The 16,720-nt window shown below is 36.9% G+C and overlaps 1 protein-coding gene across 1 annotated transcript in view; it reads right to left on the bottom strand.

Moving 5' to 3' along the window:
• Nucleotides 1-16,720, bottom strand: part of LOC150091132 (sodium/hydrogen exchanger 9-like) — a 412,040-nt gene that overhangs the window by 167,420 nt on the left and 227,900 nt on the right. Inside the window, 1 exon segment of the mRNA XM_090387366.1 lies at nucleotides 7,202-7,355. Coding sequence (XP_090243492.1) covers nucleotides 7,202-7,355 — 154 coding nt within the window.

The raw sequence follows: 16,720 nt of genomic DNA, 5'->3' as shown, positions 1-16,720 counted from the left end.
CTACAAGAATAATTTCAACAACATGATCAGAGCAAACGTTGACATCAAAAGTTTTGAAACAGTAGTCCGACCAAGGAAAAGAAATTAGCATTAGTAGAGGCATATGATGCAAGGAAGCAAGCTTATGCAGCATCACCCCTCCATTTGTTCGAAATACCTGTCCAGCTGAGCTTTAAATTTATTTAGGCTATCAACTTCCACAACAAGGGATGGAAGTCTGTTCCACCAACCAACTACCCACTGGCTAAAGGCAAATTTTCACACATCTATCCTACATCTGTCTTTCCTCAATTTGAATTTATGCCCTCTCAGGTGATTATTCTGAGCAAGAGGAAGAATCCCATCAGCATTGAGCAAACTCAAACCATTCAAGGCTTTATATACATTATCAGAACACTTTGCCTGTGCCTAGTCTCCAGACACTGTAATTTGCAAAACTTAAGCCTTTCTTCGTAAGAGCAACCCTTTGTTCCATTCACTAATCTTGTTGCCCTTCTCTGTACTTGTTCCAGCAGCTCTACATCCCTCTTGAAATGAGGCCTCCAGACCTGTATATAATACTCAAGGTGTGGCCTGACCATTGCATTATACAAGGGAATAATCACCTCCTTTTCCCTGCTAGAAAAATTCCTGTTTATCATGAAATCTCACAGGTCATCCCATTTTGCATTCTTGTAATGCCAAACAATACAAGGTTGGGAATAGCCATGAGATAAAGGCTCCATTGGAGAAGAGACAATCAACAAGTTGTGATCTGAGGTACCTAAAGGATCACTCACTTCGACCGTGTACTTGGAAGGGTTGTTAGCGAGAAAAAGATCAAGAGTGTTGGCTGTATGGTTAGGATTGTCCGGTATTCTTGTAAGTAAATGTAAAATCTGTGCTAGGTTATTAGAAATTGCAAAAGCCTCAGCATCTTGACCAGCTGGGTCTGTGTGCCTATAAAACGGAAGCCAGCTGGAGTTGTGAACATTAAAATCGCAGAGGAAAATTACCTCAATGTTAGGAAAGTTGGACTGGAGAAAGTCAAGTTGCAAAGAGAGGAAGTCAAAAAGCTCCAAGTGATTAGTGGAGTTGGGAGAATGGTAGAGACAGCAGATAAATATGACACAATGAGATAGAGAGATTTTAAGCCAGAGAAGATTGAAGAGAGGAGATTCCAAATTACCAATTCTCTGAGAGGGAACATCAGAACGGACATATGCACAAGTAACACCTTTGAGGTGAAAGGAATCATACAGCAAATAATTTGAACAACTGAGATGAGAGTATTTGAATCAACTGATGACCGAGATTCTGTCAGAAAAAGTACATGGGGTTTGGCAGACTGCAAGTGAAAATGGACATCGTTGAGATTAGAACTGAGACCATGTATATTTGTGAAATGAAGTAGGAAGTGTTTGGGAGGTTTAGATCTTTTCCCAGATAAGCTTAATCTATTAGTTTGACAATTCGTGGTGTATTCAATAGTAAGAAAAAGTGGGGGGGGGGGACCATGCTGTATGAAGTACAGTAATACCCCGAAGTTACGCGATAGGTGGGTCCGACGAAAATCGCGTAAGTCGAATTCGCGTAAGTCGGGGTACAACTTTGCATATAAATACATATAAATTTTGCTTAATTGGGACCAAGGACTAACAAAAACACTAGTTTAGAAGAAAAATATTAATAAAATTGCAGTTCTTTATACATATTAATACAAAATATGTATTAAAAAAACAAATGACTTACGTTAAAAAGTTATTTCGATGTCGATGGCTTCATAAAATCTAACAAATTCGTCTGACGACACAGCACGTTCTTTTTTTCACGCAGAATTTCTTCGTAGCAAGCTAATAATTTTTTTATTCCTTGCTTTGTAGCTATAACACGTTCTTAGTTGGAGTCTATGTTTTCTAAAATTTTTAAGCCCTTTACAATTGAGCCCTTTTCAGTTTTCAACCTCTCAAGTTTGCAATTGTCATGTGCTTTTCGCCGTTGCTTCATTTAGGCCTGTAGCACGTGCAATATCACTTGGTCTTTCATTTCGCTCAAAGCGTTTCACAATTTCATATTTTTTCTCTATCGACAGAGGTGGACTGGTCATAAGCCTTACCGGGGAAACCTCGGTGGGCCAGTGTGATTTTGGCCATAAACCATAGTATGAGGCCACTATAAATTTTCCCGGGTAAGAATTTTTGACCCAGTCCGCCTCTGTTTATCGATAATTGCTTTTCTTTTTCTCTCTGAATCTGCAGTGTCTTCACCAGGACGCTTCCTTTTCACACCTTTTAATTAAGTATTTTACTCATTTTTAGGGAATAAAGCACAATTTCAAAACGAGGAGGCACGCTTGATACGCATAAACAAAGCTGCGCACATGTAGCAACTAAATAAACAACACCATAAAGGCAGAGATACACTGTTAACACCTCACATTTCTAGGGGTTACTACCATAAAACAATAAAAATCCAGTTGCGTTTCTGCTAGTGAAATCTGTTATAAACTGGTAGTAAACTCGATCTAATTGCATTTGCGATTATACCGATAGCTGGAATTGTGTTGGTTTTTACGTTATTATGGTGAAATGTGTTTCCCCTTCACTGAAAAAAAAAACATAAAAGCAGCAAAGTTGAATTTTGTTCATCTTTCGCTCTCATTCTCCGCCGTCGCACCGTATATCGATAACATATGAAAAACGACCTTGAAGATAGTGGGCGGCAGCGTTGCCAAATGAAAAAATCAAGAACCGCGTAACTCCGAGTTCGCGTAAGTCGGGGTAGCGTAAGTCGGGGTATTACTGTAATGAAATTTTTGGATATGGCGTACACGTGGTAAGAATATACCCAGATCCTTGACATAATGTGGCCTCGACAATGCCCTCCCGCATACACACTACTTGGACTCCCTCCAGTCACTATCTGGCAGACTAGAGGTAGCAAGTTTATACACTTTCTGATCCGGAAGCCTCCTAAAGGGTTACCAATAGGTTCGGTCCGGTGTACTAACTAGCGGCCAGCCTGCAAACACCGTTTTAGAGCTGTACCCTCGTAGAGCTGTAAGGAAGTTTGGATCTCGCCATGATGTTCATCATAACTTCAAAAGTCATCAATCATACTACATGATGGAAGACATGGGGAAGAGTTGACCGGAACTTAGCTCTGGAGACTAAACATGGGTTCCACCACTTCAAGCCTCCAATAGATGGTATTCGTTTGAACAAAGGTGGTGCAAGGATTTTGCCAGTATCATTGAGAACACCATAAGGGATTGGAAAAACTGCTAGTTAGGGGTAGAGAAAGTTAATATACATCTGTGTTTATCTGATGATATCAGTCAAAGTAATACTTGCACTCACCTCAAGAATTCTTGTTTGTTTCCTCAACAGCCAATGTTGGCAGGATGTTCTGAGAGTAGCAACATTTCAAATGATTGGGAGGATAAAGCTCTGGTAACAAGCCTAAATAACTTAAAGTGTGTGAGGGTAGTAAACCAGGGTAGAAGAATACTTAGTCTTAACTGTATCAAGAGTGTAGTCAATAAAATGGCTGAATTCAAACTACTGGCATTAGCACAACTAATGTTGAGATAATAGGGCTAAAAGAAAAGTAGTGCCACTGGAAATTGGGGATAATGAGTTCCACTATGGTATGTATAATGTATTTAGGAAAGATAGAATAGATGGTGTCATGCTTCTTATCAAAAGCATGGATGAGCATGAAAAGAGCTTTTGCTGAGTCTGAAGTTACATCTGCTTGCATAGAATCTGTGTGGTGAGTTAGTTTGAAGCAAAGGTATAACGAGAATGGGAGTAATCTACAGAACTAAAGATTGTGAAGAGTATGACAAGGGTCTCTACATGCAGATGGAATAGGCAAGTAAACATGAATATCTTATTATCGGTGACTTCGATCTGCTCCAGACTAATTGCAACAAGTGGAAGGGAACATCACCATGGGGAAAATATTTTTTAAATAAACTTGATCATCATTTGTAGCAGCATGATATAGAAAATATTACAGGTGAGAACATTCTTGACCTAATCATTAATCACAAATCAGGTGACATCACAGGGCTTAAAGTACAGGAACCACTGGCAAGTAATGACCATGACCACAGGGGTCATTAGTTGGAAAACGAAGAAAGAAATATTACTTAAAAGTAAGCAGGCAGGTTTTAATTTCAGAAGAGGGGAAATATGACAATTTAAGATGCTGCATGGTATCTATTAATTGGGCAGACTGCAGAGTGAAGTTGAATACATTTGAATTATGGAATACCTTTAAAACAAAAATCACAGAAACCATGAACACACATTTATCATTAAGAAAATATTGCATGAGGAGGTTGCCAAAATGGATGAATGCAGCGGTCTAACAGAGCAGAAAAAGATAGCACGGGCTAGTTACAGGGCAATGAAAAATACCGAACCTTAAACAACAGCTACAAATTAAACTGCAATAGAACCACAGATAGAGTTAGTGAGGCCTGAATATGAAAAAAGCACTGGCTAAGAGAGCAAAAAATGGGGATAAAGAATTTTTCATGTATGTAAACACAACAAAGAAGAAAGCTAATCAGTTCAGACCTTTGTGTACTGGGTGTGGGAAAGCTTTAGAAAATTTAACCCCAGGGGCTCGTATCTGGTGAGTACGGGTTTGGCACACTCAGGGTCCCGAGCTGGATATCATCATTCTTCTCTTTCTTGGCGACTCCTTTCTACTTTCTACTCTCTCTCTCTCTCTCTCTCTCTCTCTCTCTCTCTCTCTCTCTCTCTCTCTCTCTCTCAGGGTAACTCGGAAATTCTTTTTGGTTGGTGCAGCATAAGCCTTGGGCTTCCTTGCACCATATGGCTATTAATAATAACCCAGCTGATGAATTGAATAGGTACTTTTTACTGACGAAGGACCCTTGTTGAGAAGAGGCTGTGCAAGTGATTCTCAGCCATATGAAATTAGTGATTTGGAAATTTATAGATTTGATGATTATAGGTTTATAGAGTTGATGGCATATACCAGTAATTTTGACGGAGTGAGACTGCCACAGAGTGTATTGAACCACTGAGGCAGATTATGAGGGCATCTTTGGACTAGGTAGAGATTCCTTTGGACTGGAGACGTGCCAATGCATAAAGGCAGTTCTAAGAGCAAAGCAGGTAACTGAAGACTGGTTACTCTGACTTCAGTAGTAGGGAAAATCTTAGAGGCAATGATTAAGAGTGCAATCTAGGGACATTTACTTGTAGATAAAAATGGCATTTTGAAGGATAACAAGATGATTTTGTTAAGAGAAAATCATGTTTAACTAACCAAATAAGCTATTTTGACACAGTTACTCGTGAACTGGATGTAGGGAGCAATTTTAACATAGTTTATTTGGATTCTAGCAAAGAATTTGGCTGAGTCCCTCACGAAAAGGTTACTTTATAAGCTGGAACGTGTTGGACTGCTGGAAAGATTCTAAGCTGGATTGCTGAATGGCTGCAGGGCAGAAGGCTGTGATTAATGGATATTCTTTTCTGATTGGTGTAACATCAGAAGTAGGGTTCCCCAAGGATCAATTCTTGGATCATTGTTGTTTCTGATTTTCATAAACAACATTGACGAAGGGATAGAAGGTGTGATGTCAAAATTTACAGACAACGCAAAGACTGGTAGAGCCGTTAATGAACAGGCATGCCGAGGAAAGCCCATGGTATCCTATCCATGATTTATTGAACATTACTGTAGAGATAGGGAGATCATAATCCCACTGTACTAGGCTAGATTTGTGAGACTACATTTGGAATACTAATACTGTGTCCAAATATGAAGACCTCATCTGCAAAAAGACCCTGAGCTTTTTGAAAGAGTCCAGAGATGGGTGACACACTTGATAGACTGGCAAAAGGGTGACCATATGAGGAAAGACTCCGATTATGTGGGCTACAGAGCTTTGAAACCAACCCCTAGAGGATGTGATTGAGGTTTATAAGGCTCTGAGAGGAGTTAGTAAAATGAATGAAGGCAGAATTTTCACTGTTATAAAGAATTCCAGAACTAGGGTCATTGACTAGATTGTAGGAGGTTTTCTTTTAGCCAGCAATTCATTGATTACTGGAACAAGTTGCCTCCACAGGTAGAGGTAGTTGAAGCTGAAAAGTGTGAAGAAAATCAACTGGATAGTTACCTACATGACAAGGGAAGTGCATAATTTATTGTTTCTTTCTTTTTTTTTTTTTCTCCCCCTCTCTGTTTTGGCCCGTGCATGACATGTGTGGCTTCCTTGCACTATTTGGTAAATACTAATTCTGTCTTTCCAATCTGTAGTCCATACACAGTATTAGACTATCACAGATATCAAAAAAAAAAAAAAAAAAAAAACTATGCAACAGTCTTTTTATATATTATATGAAGAAAAGCAGACATTCTTTCTATCAATAAAATATTGAAAGAAATAATCTCTAGCTATTTTCTTATAGAACTAAATAGTCAAAATATCCCTTTTTTTTGTATACAAAGTCATTCTCATTTAACTGGCTATGTGTAACTGTAAAAAAAAAAAAAAGGTAAAGTGCAGCCATTATCAACCCACTGCAGGGTGGAAGCCTCCTCAACAATTCATGCTGAGGGAAAATGAACTATAATCTGCCACGCTGGTCCAGTGCGAGTTGGCAGATCGACCGTATTCGGCAGTCAGGGGCTTGAACCCAAGTCTACTCAAAGAGTGTGGGCTACTGCACTCCCGCTCTTGACCACTCGGCTACTGTTCACTTGTCATAAACTCTTTTTTTAAATACTTCTTTTTTTTTTTTTTTCTTTTTTTTCTTCAATAAAGGAAAACATTCAATACTTTGATTTAATCATTTCAATTTTCTGGTACCTGCTGGTATTGCACTTACTCCAGTGGGTGCATGATACTTGCCCTCCCTGGACAGACAGTGTTAGTTGAGCCTGGCTCCTCATGCCAGGGATGGATACTTGGAGGCAGCCTTCCTGATGATTACTGCTCCCTGGTGAATAAGAGGCTAAACAACATTACAAAATTAACACAAACAAGATACAATTCACACATTGACCTATTTTACAGAGTCAGTATCTCTACAGAGGACATGACTGAGTTGAACTGTGATTCTCTGTGGAGATACACAGAATCACGGCAGAGAGATCATGGTGCCACCCTACATATATATATACATATATATACATTTGAATTTGATAAAAATTTAAAATATAAACTTACGGGATCCCAAGCCATGCTAGAAGTTGTGTGGTACAGCCTCCACATACTATCACAGTTACTATGGCAATAAGTGATGTGGTTGTCAGCATTAAATGCCGCTGATCAGAGAGGGTGTTCCGAATTGCTAGAGCAAATGCCATTGCCCCACGAAGACCTTTGCAATAAAAATAATGTACTAATTTTTTTAAACGAATGTAGCAGTATTTTAGACTATGACAATGTTTTGAAATTTAATTCTTTTATAATTGTTAACAATTATATGTAAAAATATTTCTTTTGTCTATTAAAAAAAAACAGAGTGCTTAATAGAAAATGCAAGTAATGCTCAAATTGATGAATAGTGATGCCCACCTTCACGACCGTTTGCTATTATGAAGCTTGTTCGTGTTTCACACTTTAATATAGCAGTAACATGAATGCTCAGTTGTCATCCTTTTGTTCAACAGTACAGAATTAAGGTTGATAAACCTGGATTTTTCAAGTCATAGTTTTGTGATATGGTCATATAGCCCTGTACAGCATAAAGTGCTACTGAAATATAAATTCATAAAAAAGCCCAGTACAGCATAAAGTGCTACTGAAATATAAATTCATAAAAAAATTCATAAAAATGTTCGTGTTTCATACTTTAATATAGCAGTAACATGAATGCTCAGTTGTCATCCTTTTGTTCAACAGTACAGAATTAAGGTTGATAAACCTGGATTTTTCAAGTCATAGTTTTGTGATATGGTCATATAGCCCTGTACAGCATAAAGTGCTACTGAAATATAACCTCTATGAAAAATCTAAAATACAAGGCTACTCTAATCATGACTTGAAATCTTTCAGTTTGCAAGTTATTTCCATTAAGTGATAACCACAAATTATTACACCATCGTTATTATCATAACAGTATTAACTACAAATTATTAAACTATTACACCATGATTATTATTATAAAAGTATTAATAATCACTGTATAATAGTGTAATAATTTGTAGTTATATGTTAAAGCAATACTACTCTTCTTAAAAACATTTAACTAAGGCACAAACTTTCAAAGAGGTTTTAGTTCCAAAGAAGAGGTTGCCCGATTTCCTTAGAGATATAAACATGTCTCAAAAGTCTTTATTTCTGAAACATTAACCATTAATCATAAATTAAAAAACATAAAAAGAAAGTGAAATAAGCTTATTTTGTTGCTATGGGTGTTTAATGGCGCATAAGCTACTTCAACTATAATGCACTTTGAAATAAGCTTGTAAAAGGGAAATATCTATAGCAGTTGTCCAAAGTGACTGCCACTTTGCAATATTTCACAAATCCATGATTCTCTGGCATGTCTTATTGTTTTAGGACTATTCTAATAGTTTCAGAAGCTTTCAAATTGCAATTTCTTAGTTTGTTTTTTGTAAAAATGATAATTCACAAAGAATAGCCATAATTTTTTTGTAGCCCACACCAACTAATCTAAGAGAGTGAGGCAGGGTGATTGTGATGGCCATTGTCCAGGATAGTTCTGACCATTCTATGTTTAAAAAGTCAGAAACATCACAGAAAAAGTATTATGGTGCACTGTCATGTGTGCATAAACCACATCCTCTGCCAATTTTATTCACTGTGATAAAAAAGGGAACCTTGCCTTTAGGTATCCCGCCCATGGAAGAACGACATTTACACACCATATTACTTTACTAATTAAGTAAAGCTGAAATCTATAACAGATCAAAAAAAAAAAAAAAAAAAAGCCAACTACAAAGTTGGAGAACATCCACAATCTGCAAATAGATGGGCTTACTAGTGACTACTGCAGTATGATCATTCACTGCTACATCATTAACATTAGACAATTAGACAATCTTGCATATGATGCAAGAAAGCAAGCTTATAGAGTGTCAGCCAAAAAATAAAAAATAAATAAATAAATAATATAAATAAAAAAAAAAACCCTTCCCATTTCACCCATCCAGTCACACAAAATGTTTGTCTAGTTTAGCCTTAAATTAATTTAAACTATCAACTTCCACAATAACAAATGGAAGTCTATTCCAGAAATCAACTACCCGCTGGCTAAAGGCAAACTTCCGCGCATCTATTCTACAACTGTCTTTCCTCAATTTGAATTTATGTGCCCTCAGGTTCTTAATCTGAGCAATTGGAAATATCCCATCAGCATTGAGCCTGCTCAAACCATTCAAGGCCTTGCACACCTCAATCAAATCACCTTTCAGGTGCCAAGTCTCCATATGCCGCAACTTACAGAATTTAAGCCTCTCCTGGTAAGAGAACTCCTTTGTTCCTCTAACCAATCTTATTGCCCTTCTCTGTACTCGTTCTAGCAACTCTACATCCTTCCTAAAATTAGGCCTCCAGACCTGTATGCAGTACTCAAGGTGTGACCTGACCATTACCTTATACAAAGGTTAGTAAATTAATAAGAGGAGTTTACCTCAATATAGTACGTGGAACACTTCCGTATGATACCCTCCAGAAATTAAAACGGAAAAAACGAAAAAATCGACAACTTACCGGTACATTAAAGTAAAATATAAATAATTAAATAATCAATTTAACACAATTCAAATCAATTCAAAACAATTAAAATTCAAATTAACGCAATTAAAAGAATCTAACGAAAATATTCAAAACGATTTTCCTTCCTGAAGCTGACAATGCTTTTCGACCGACTGTCGTGATCACAGGAATGAAAATTACCGAATCCGGCTAAACCTGCAACTTAAATAGTGATTGTGTCTTCGCGCATGCGCGTAAAGGTCCATGCATCGGAGATCAAATATGGCCGCCGAACATTAACAGAATTCTCGTGTAATTTAATTTCAACGGTTTCTGCAATTAATAGTCGCGTATAATTACGTTGAACGTTAAGTATTTTGGCCTCGTTAAATAAAAAAGTATGTTTTTCGTTAATGGTATGAAAGGCTAATTCTGACGCTGCTGAACGAGAAGCACGAACTGAGGCTTCGTGTTGATTTACACGGATATTAAGAGAAAACCGCGTCGAACCCTGATAAGACGAGTCGCAATCACCGCAAGAAATGTTGTATACTAGATCATTAATTTGTGTTGCGAACGCCGAAAGAACCGAGCGATTGTTCAGTATAGTGTGTAACTTCCGTATAGGCCTAGCTATAATTTTAAATTCGGTATCTTTAAAGAATCTGTTAAGCTGTTTGTGCCACTGTTCAACATATGGGACAGAAATAAAGTATTTTTTGATATTACTATTGTTGATTGGTGCAGTATTTTGTATCTTATCCTTAGCTTGTACCCTAATTCGATTTATTGTGTTAATGGGATAACCCCTGTTCAAGAATCTGCTAGTTAATATTTGTATTTCTGAGTCTAAAGCAGAATCCGTCGTTGAATATTTATAGGCATTTAGAAATTGATTAAAGATAATCGATCTTTTGTAGGTGAACGGGTGGTAGCTATTATAATGTAGAAGCATGCCGGTGTTTGTGGGTTTTCGATAGATGCTAAATTGTATTTTGTTCGAGTCCCGGGTAAGCGTGAAATTTAGAAAGTTTAATGACTTAGTATCCGTATCTTCCCTTTCCAATGTAAATTTGAGTCTAGAATGAATATTATTGAACGAATGTAAAATGTCTTGGATAGTACTACTATCGGTAATAACTAGAACATCGTCTAAATACCTCCCATAGTATGTGATACGGGAACGAAAAGGTGTCAAATGTATCTGCTCAATCGTTGAGAGATAGATCTCTGACATTAAGCCACTCAGGCTCAAACCCATTGGTAATCCAAAAATTTGTTTGTACACCTTGTCTCGAAAGGTGATGTAGTTAGTCTCAACTAATAGTTTAATTAAGTGAAAAATCTCCTTTATAGGCAGCTTCGTATAATTAATCGGTGTCGAGTTTTTATTTAACATATCCCAAATAATATCTAATGTGTATTCAACGTTTACATTCGTATATAATGAGGTAACATCTAATGAGAATAAATTGTCATTGTCGCCGAGTCTACAGTCTTTAAGATTATTAAATAATGTATCGTAATTCTTAATTCCAAATTGTATAACCTGTCTAAAAGGTTTTATAATGTTATATACATGTGTGGCTAAGGCTGAAAATGCCGAGTTCCTGTAGGAAACAATAGGTCGAATCGGAAATCCAGGCTTGTGTAATTTTACCTGACCAAAAAGTGCAGGAATATTGTATGTTCTGGACTTCAATTCCTTCAACTGAACCATAGTAATGTAGTTGTTTTTTCGATATGTGGTTAACGTTTTATTGTATTGATTTACCAAATTGGTAAACAGAGTCGGGTCCACTTCACAATAAGTGGAGGTATCAGATACAACTGAATCTAACTTATTAATATAATCATGTTTATCTAGTATTACCACTGTATCTCCTTTATCTGCCCTCTGTATAATAATGTCCTTATTTTCTCGAAGTTCTCGTAAAGCTGAACTGTCATGTGTATTCAATTTAGGAAGTCGCGTTTCTTTTATGTTATTCACTACTTGGTTAACTTGTTGAATAAATACATCTTTTTGTGGAACACTACGAAGTCCAAATTCAATATCAATTACGCATTGTTTTTTTGGCAGCTTTCGAGGTGGTAAATTATAATTTAATCCTTTGGATAAAAGTGAAATCTGGTCCTGCGATAGTGTACACGAGGAAAGATTTGTAACCTGTTGATATGTCGGTTCGTTGGATACTGGGTGAGGGGGTGTTCGTGAACTAGCCGACATATTCTGTGGTAGTGCGTTATGTGTCTGTGGGGGGGATGTCACCCAACTCGTGTGAACTTGGTCGCAAGCTCGCGACAATGTGTTAGAATTCGCATGAACGTGTCTTGAACTATTCGATAATGTTTGCAACTTATTAACGTGTCTGTTTTTTATTTCTGAGGCTTGTGCTTCCCGTCGCGAATCTATGGAGGTCTTCAATACAGACCAATCGTTCGGATGTAGATAATTTTTTAATTTATCGCGAAGCTTCCTAACCTGGGAAAGGTATTTTTGTTTATCCGAATATCGAGATTTTAAGGCAAGCTTAACAATATTACGTGATGTCGCCAGTGATAGTTGTTTTATGCCTGAAATTTTTTGATTTAAATTCACCCTGGCAAATTTCGGAACGATGTTGTTTTGAAGGCAATATTTTAGGAAAGAAATATGGTAACTTTGGGCCGAGTACCTTAGTGTAGATTTAATGTAATTTTGTACCAAGCCATTCAAAAAATCTCCCATAATTGTGTGTATCGATTGTATACTACTGGAGAGACAGGAAGTGAATGAAATCGTCAATAAGAGTTTGAAAATTAATTAGATAGTATGAATCAGAGTTGAAATACTCAATATGTTCTACGTTGATAATAATATTAGTAAATTAATAAGAGGAGTTTACCTCAATATAGTACGTGGAACACTTCCGTATGATACCCTCCAGAAATTAAAACGGAAAAAACGAAAAAATCGACAACTTACCGGTACATTAAAGTAAAATATAAATAATTAAATAATCAATTTAACACAATTCAAATCAATTCAAAACAATTAAAATTCAAATTAACGCAATTAAAAGAATCTAACGAAAATATTCAAAACGATTTTCCTTCCTGAAGCTGACAATGCTTTTCGACCGACTGTCGTGATCACAGGAATGAAAATTACCGAATCCGGCTAAACCTGCAACTTAAATAGTGATTGTGTCTTCGCGCATGCGCGTAAAGGTCCACGCATCGGAGATCAAATTCACGATAGTTCACGAACACCCCCTCACCCAGTATCCAACGAACCGACATATCAACAGGTTACAAATCTTTCCTCGTGTACACTATCGCAGGACCAGATTTCACTTTTATCCAAAGGATTAAATTATAATTTACCACCTCGAAAGCTGCCAAAAAAACAATGCGTAATTGATATTGAATTTGGACTTCGTAGTGTTCCACAAAAAGATGTATTTATTCAACAAGTTAACCAAGTGGTGAATAACATAAAAGAAACGCGACTTCCTAAATTGAATACACATGACAGTTCAGCTTTACGAGAACTTCGAGAAAATAAGGACATTATTATACAGAGGGCAGATAAAGGAGATACAGTGGTAATACTAGATAAACATGATTATATTAATAAGTTAGATTCAGTTGTATCTGATACCTCCACTTATTGTGAAGTGGACCCGACTCTGTTTACCAATTTGGTAAATCAATACAATAAAATGTTAACCACATATCGAAAAAACGACTACATTACTATGGTTCAGTTGAAGGAATTGAAGTCCAGAACATACAATATTCCTGCACTTTTTGGTCAGGTAAAATTACACAAGCCTGGATTTCCGATTCGACCTATTGTTTCCTACAGGAACTCGGCATTTTCAGCCTTAGCCACACATGTATATAACATTATAAAACCTTTTAGACAGGTTATACAATTTGGAATTAAGAATTACGATACATTATTTAATAATCTTAAAGACTGTAGACTCGGCGACAATGACAATTTATTCTCATTAGATGTTACCTCATTATATATGAATGTAAACGTTGAATACACATTAGATATTATTTGGGATATGTTAAATAAAAACTCGACACCGATTAATTATACGAAGCTGCCTATAAAGGAGATTTTTCACTTAATTAAACTATTAGTTGAGGCTAACTACATCACCTTTCGAGACAAGGTGTACAAACAAATTTTTGGATTACCAATGGGTTTGAGCCTGAGTGGCTTAATGTCAGAGATCTATCTCTCAACGATTGAGCAGATACATTTGACACCTTTTCGTTCCCGTATCACATACTATGGGAGGTATTTAGACGATGTTCTAGTTATTACCGATAGTAGTACTATCCAAGACATTTTACATTCGTTCAATAATATTCATTCTAGACTCAAATTTACATTGGAAAGGGAAGATACGGATACTAAGTCATTAAACTTTCTAAATTTCACGCTTACCCGGGACTCGAACAAAATACAATTTAGCATCTATCGAAAACCCACAAACACCGGCATGCTTCTACATTATAATAGCTACCACCCGTTCACCTACAAAAGATCGATTATCTTTAATCAATTTCTAAATGCCTATAAATATTCAACGACGGATTCTGCTTTAGACTCAGAAATACAAATATTAACTAGCAGATTCTTGAACAGGGGTTATCCCATTAACACAATAAATCGAATTAGGGTACAAGCTAAGGATAAGATACAAAATACTGCACCAATCAACAATAGTAATATCAAAAAATACTTTATTTCTGTCCCATATGTTGAACAGTGGCACAAACAGCTTAACAGATTCTTTAAAGATACCGAATTTAAAATTATAGCTAGGCCTATACGGAAGTTACACACTATACTGAACAATCGCTCGGTTCTTTCAGCGTTCGCAACACAAATTAATGATCTAGTATACAACATTTCTTGCGGTGATTGCGACTCGTCTTATCAGGGTTCGACGCGGTTTTCTCTTAATATCCGTGTAAATCAACACGAAGCCTCAGTTCGTGCTTCTCGTTCAGCAGCGTCAGAATTAGCCTTTCATGCCATTAACGAAAAACATACTTATTTATTTAACGAGGCCAAAATACTTAACGTTCAATGTAATTATACGCGACTATTAATTGCAGAAACCGTTGAAATTAAATTACACGAGAATTCTGTTAATGTTCGGCGGCCATATTTGATCTCCGATGCTATGTGCACCTTTACGCCTAGTCTATGTGCACCTTTACGCGCATGCGCGAAGACACAATCACTATTTAAGTTGCAGGTTTAGCCGGATTCGGTAATTTTCATTCCTGTGATCACGACAGTCGGTCGAAAAGCATTGTCAGCTTCAGGAAGGAAAATCGTTTTGAATATTTTCGTTAGATTCTTTTAATTGCGTTAATTTGAATTTTAATTGTTTTGAATTGATTTGAATTGTGTTAAATTGATTATTTAATTATTTATATTTTACTTTAATGTACCGGTAAGTTGTCGATTTTTTCGTTTTTTCCGTTTTAATTTCTGGAGGGTATCATACGGAAGTGTTCCACGTACTATATTGAGGTAAACTCCTCTTATTAATTTACTAATATTATTATCAACGTAGAACATATTGAGTATTTCAACTCTGATTCATACTATCTTATACAAAGGTATAATAACCTTGTCTCTGCTAGCAAAATTCCTATATATCAGTGACAAAAAACTCCATGACCTTCCCTGGCAGCCCATCTGTGCTGCTCAGAGAATTCATATCCGACTGCACAATTACCTCCAGGTCTTTTTCATTCTTCACCTCCTCGAGTGTAGTACCACACAGTTGGTACATTTCTCTTGGGTTACTGCTACCCGTATCCAGTACTTTGCATTTGTCAATATTAAACTTCAGTTGCCACTTCTCAGCCCATCTACCTAACTTTTCTAGATAGATCCTGTTGCAGTAGCATACTGTCTTTACTATCATTAACAACCCTGCCGACCTTTGTATCATCTGCAAACTTGGACATTATGCCTGGTATACCTTCAATATCAATAAATACACAAAACAACAATGGGCCCAAGCACCGAACCCTGGGGAACTCCACTAATAACATTGTGTCCATTTAATACCACTCTCTGCTGTCTCCCACTCAACCATCCCTTTATCCATTGTAGAAATTCACCCTTAATGCCATACCTTTCCATTTGTAGAGCAGTTTCCATGTGCAACAGTATCAAAAGCTTTCCTGAAATCCAAGTATATGATATCAAAATTATTTTTTTTTAATCCAATTCTTTTGTGACCACATCATAGTATCCAATCAAATTGGTCAGGCAAGACTTCCCCTTAACAATACCATGCTGTGTCTGAACTATTACTGTAGCCTAGTCTATGTGCATCACTTCTTTAACAATTGACTCCATTATTTTCCCCAGAATAGAATTTAAACTAACAGATCTATAATTATTTGGGTCACCCTTTGAATCCCCTTTGTGATTTGGGGATACAATTGCACATCTCCAGTCCATGTGGACCTCTCCTGAATCTAAGGATGCTCTCATAATTGTGGCTAAGGGTTTGCTTACTTCCCTCACTGCCTCCTTCAGTATAACAGGATAGGTTTCATCTGCCCCAGGTGGCCTTTTTTATGTTTAACTTCAATTTCTCCTTCACTTTGCTCTGTTATTACAAAATCATTTAGCTCCCTGTTAGAGTTTAGTAAATTTCTGTCCTCCCCTTCCTCACAGAATTCCTTATGTGTGAATGTAGATGCAAAATATTCATTGAGTTTGTCACCTATCTGAGCCGGATCATCAACAGTCGAACCACCAACATCAATTGGACCAATCTGATTCATCCCCTTCCTTCTAGAGTTTACATAAGTAAAGAAGTCTTTGTTGTTTTTCTTTCCATGCTTTGCCAAGGATTTCTTGTAATCAGTCTTCGTTTGCCTAACCTCCTTTGTGACTTGATTACAGACTAGCTTATATCAAAAGCTTAGTAACTCATCATGTACACGCACATGCCCGCCCGCCCACACACACACACACAC

This window comes from Mastigoproctus giganteus, chromosome 1 (genome assembly GCF_048544385.1).
Source record: "Mastigoproctus giganteus isolate SK-2022 chromosome 1, ASM4854438v1, whole genome shotgun sequence".
Classification (NCBI taxonomy): domain Eukaryota; kingdom Metazoa; phylum Arthropoda; class Arachnida; order Uropygi; family Thelyphonidae; genus Mastigoproctus; species Mastigoproctus giganteus.
The sequence above is the reverse complement of the archived record's forward strand: the minus strand, read 5'-3'. Positions and strand labels throughout refer to the sequence as shown.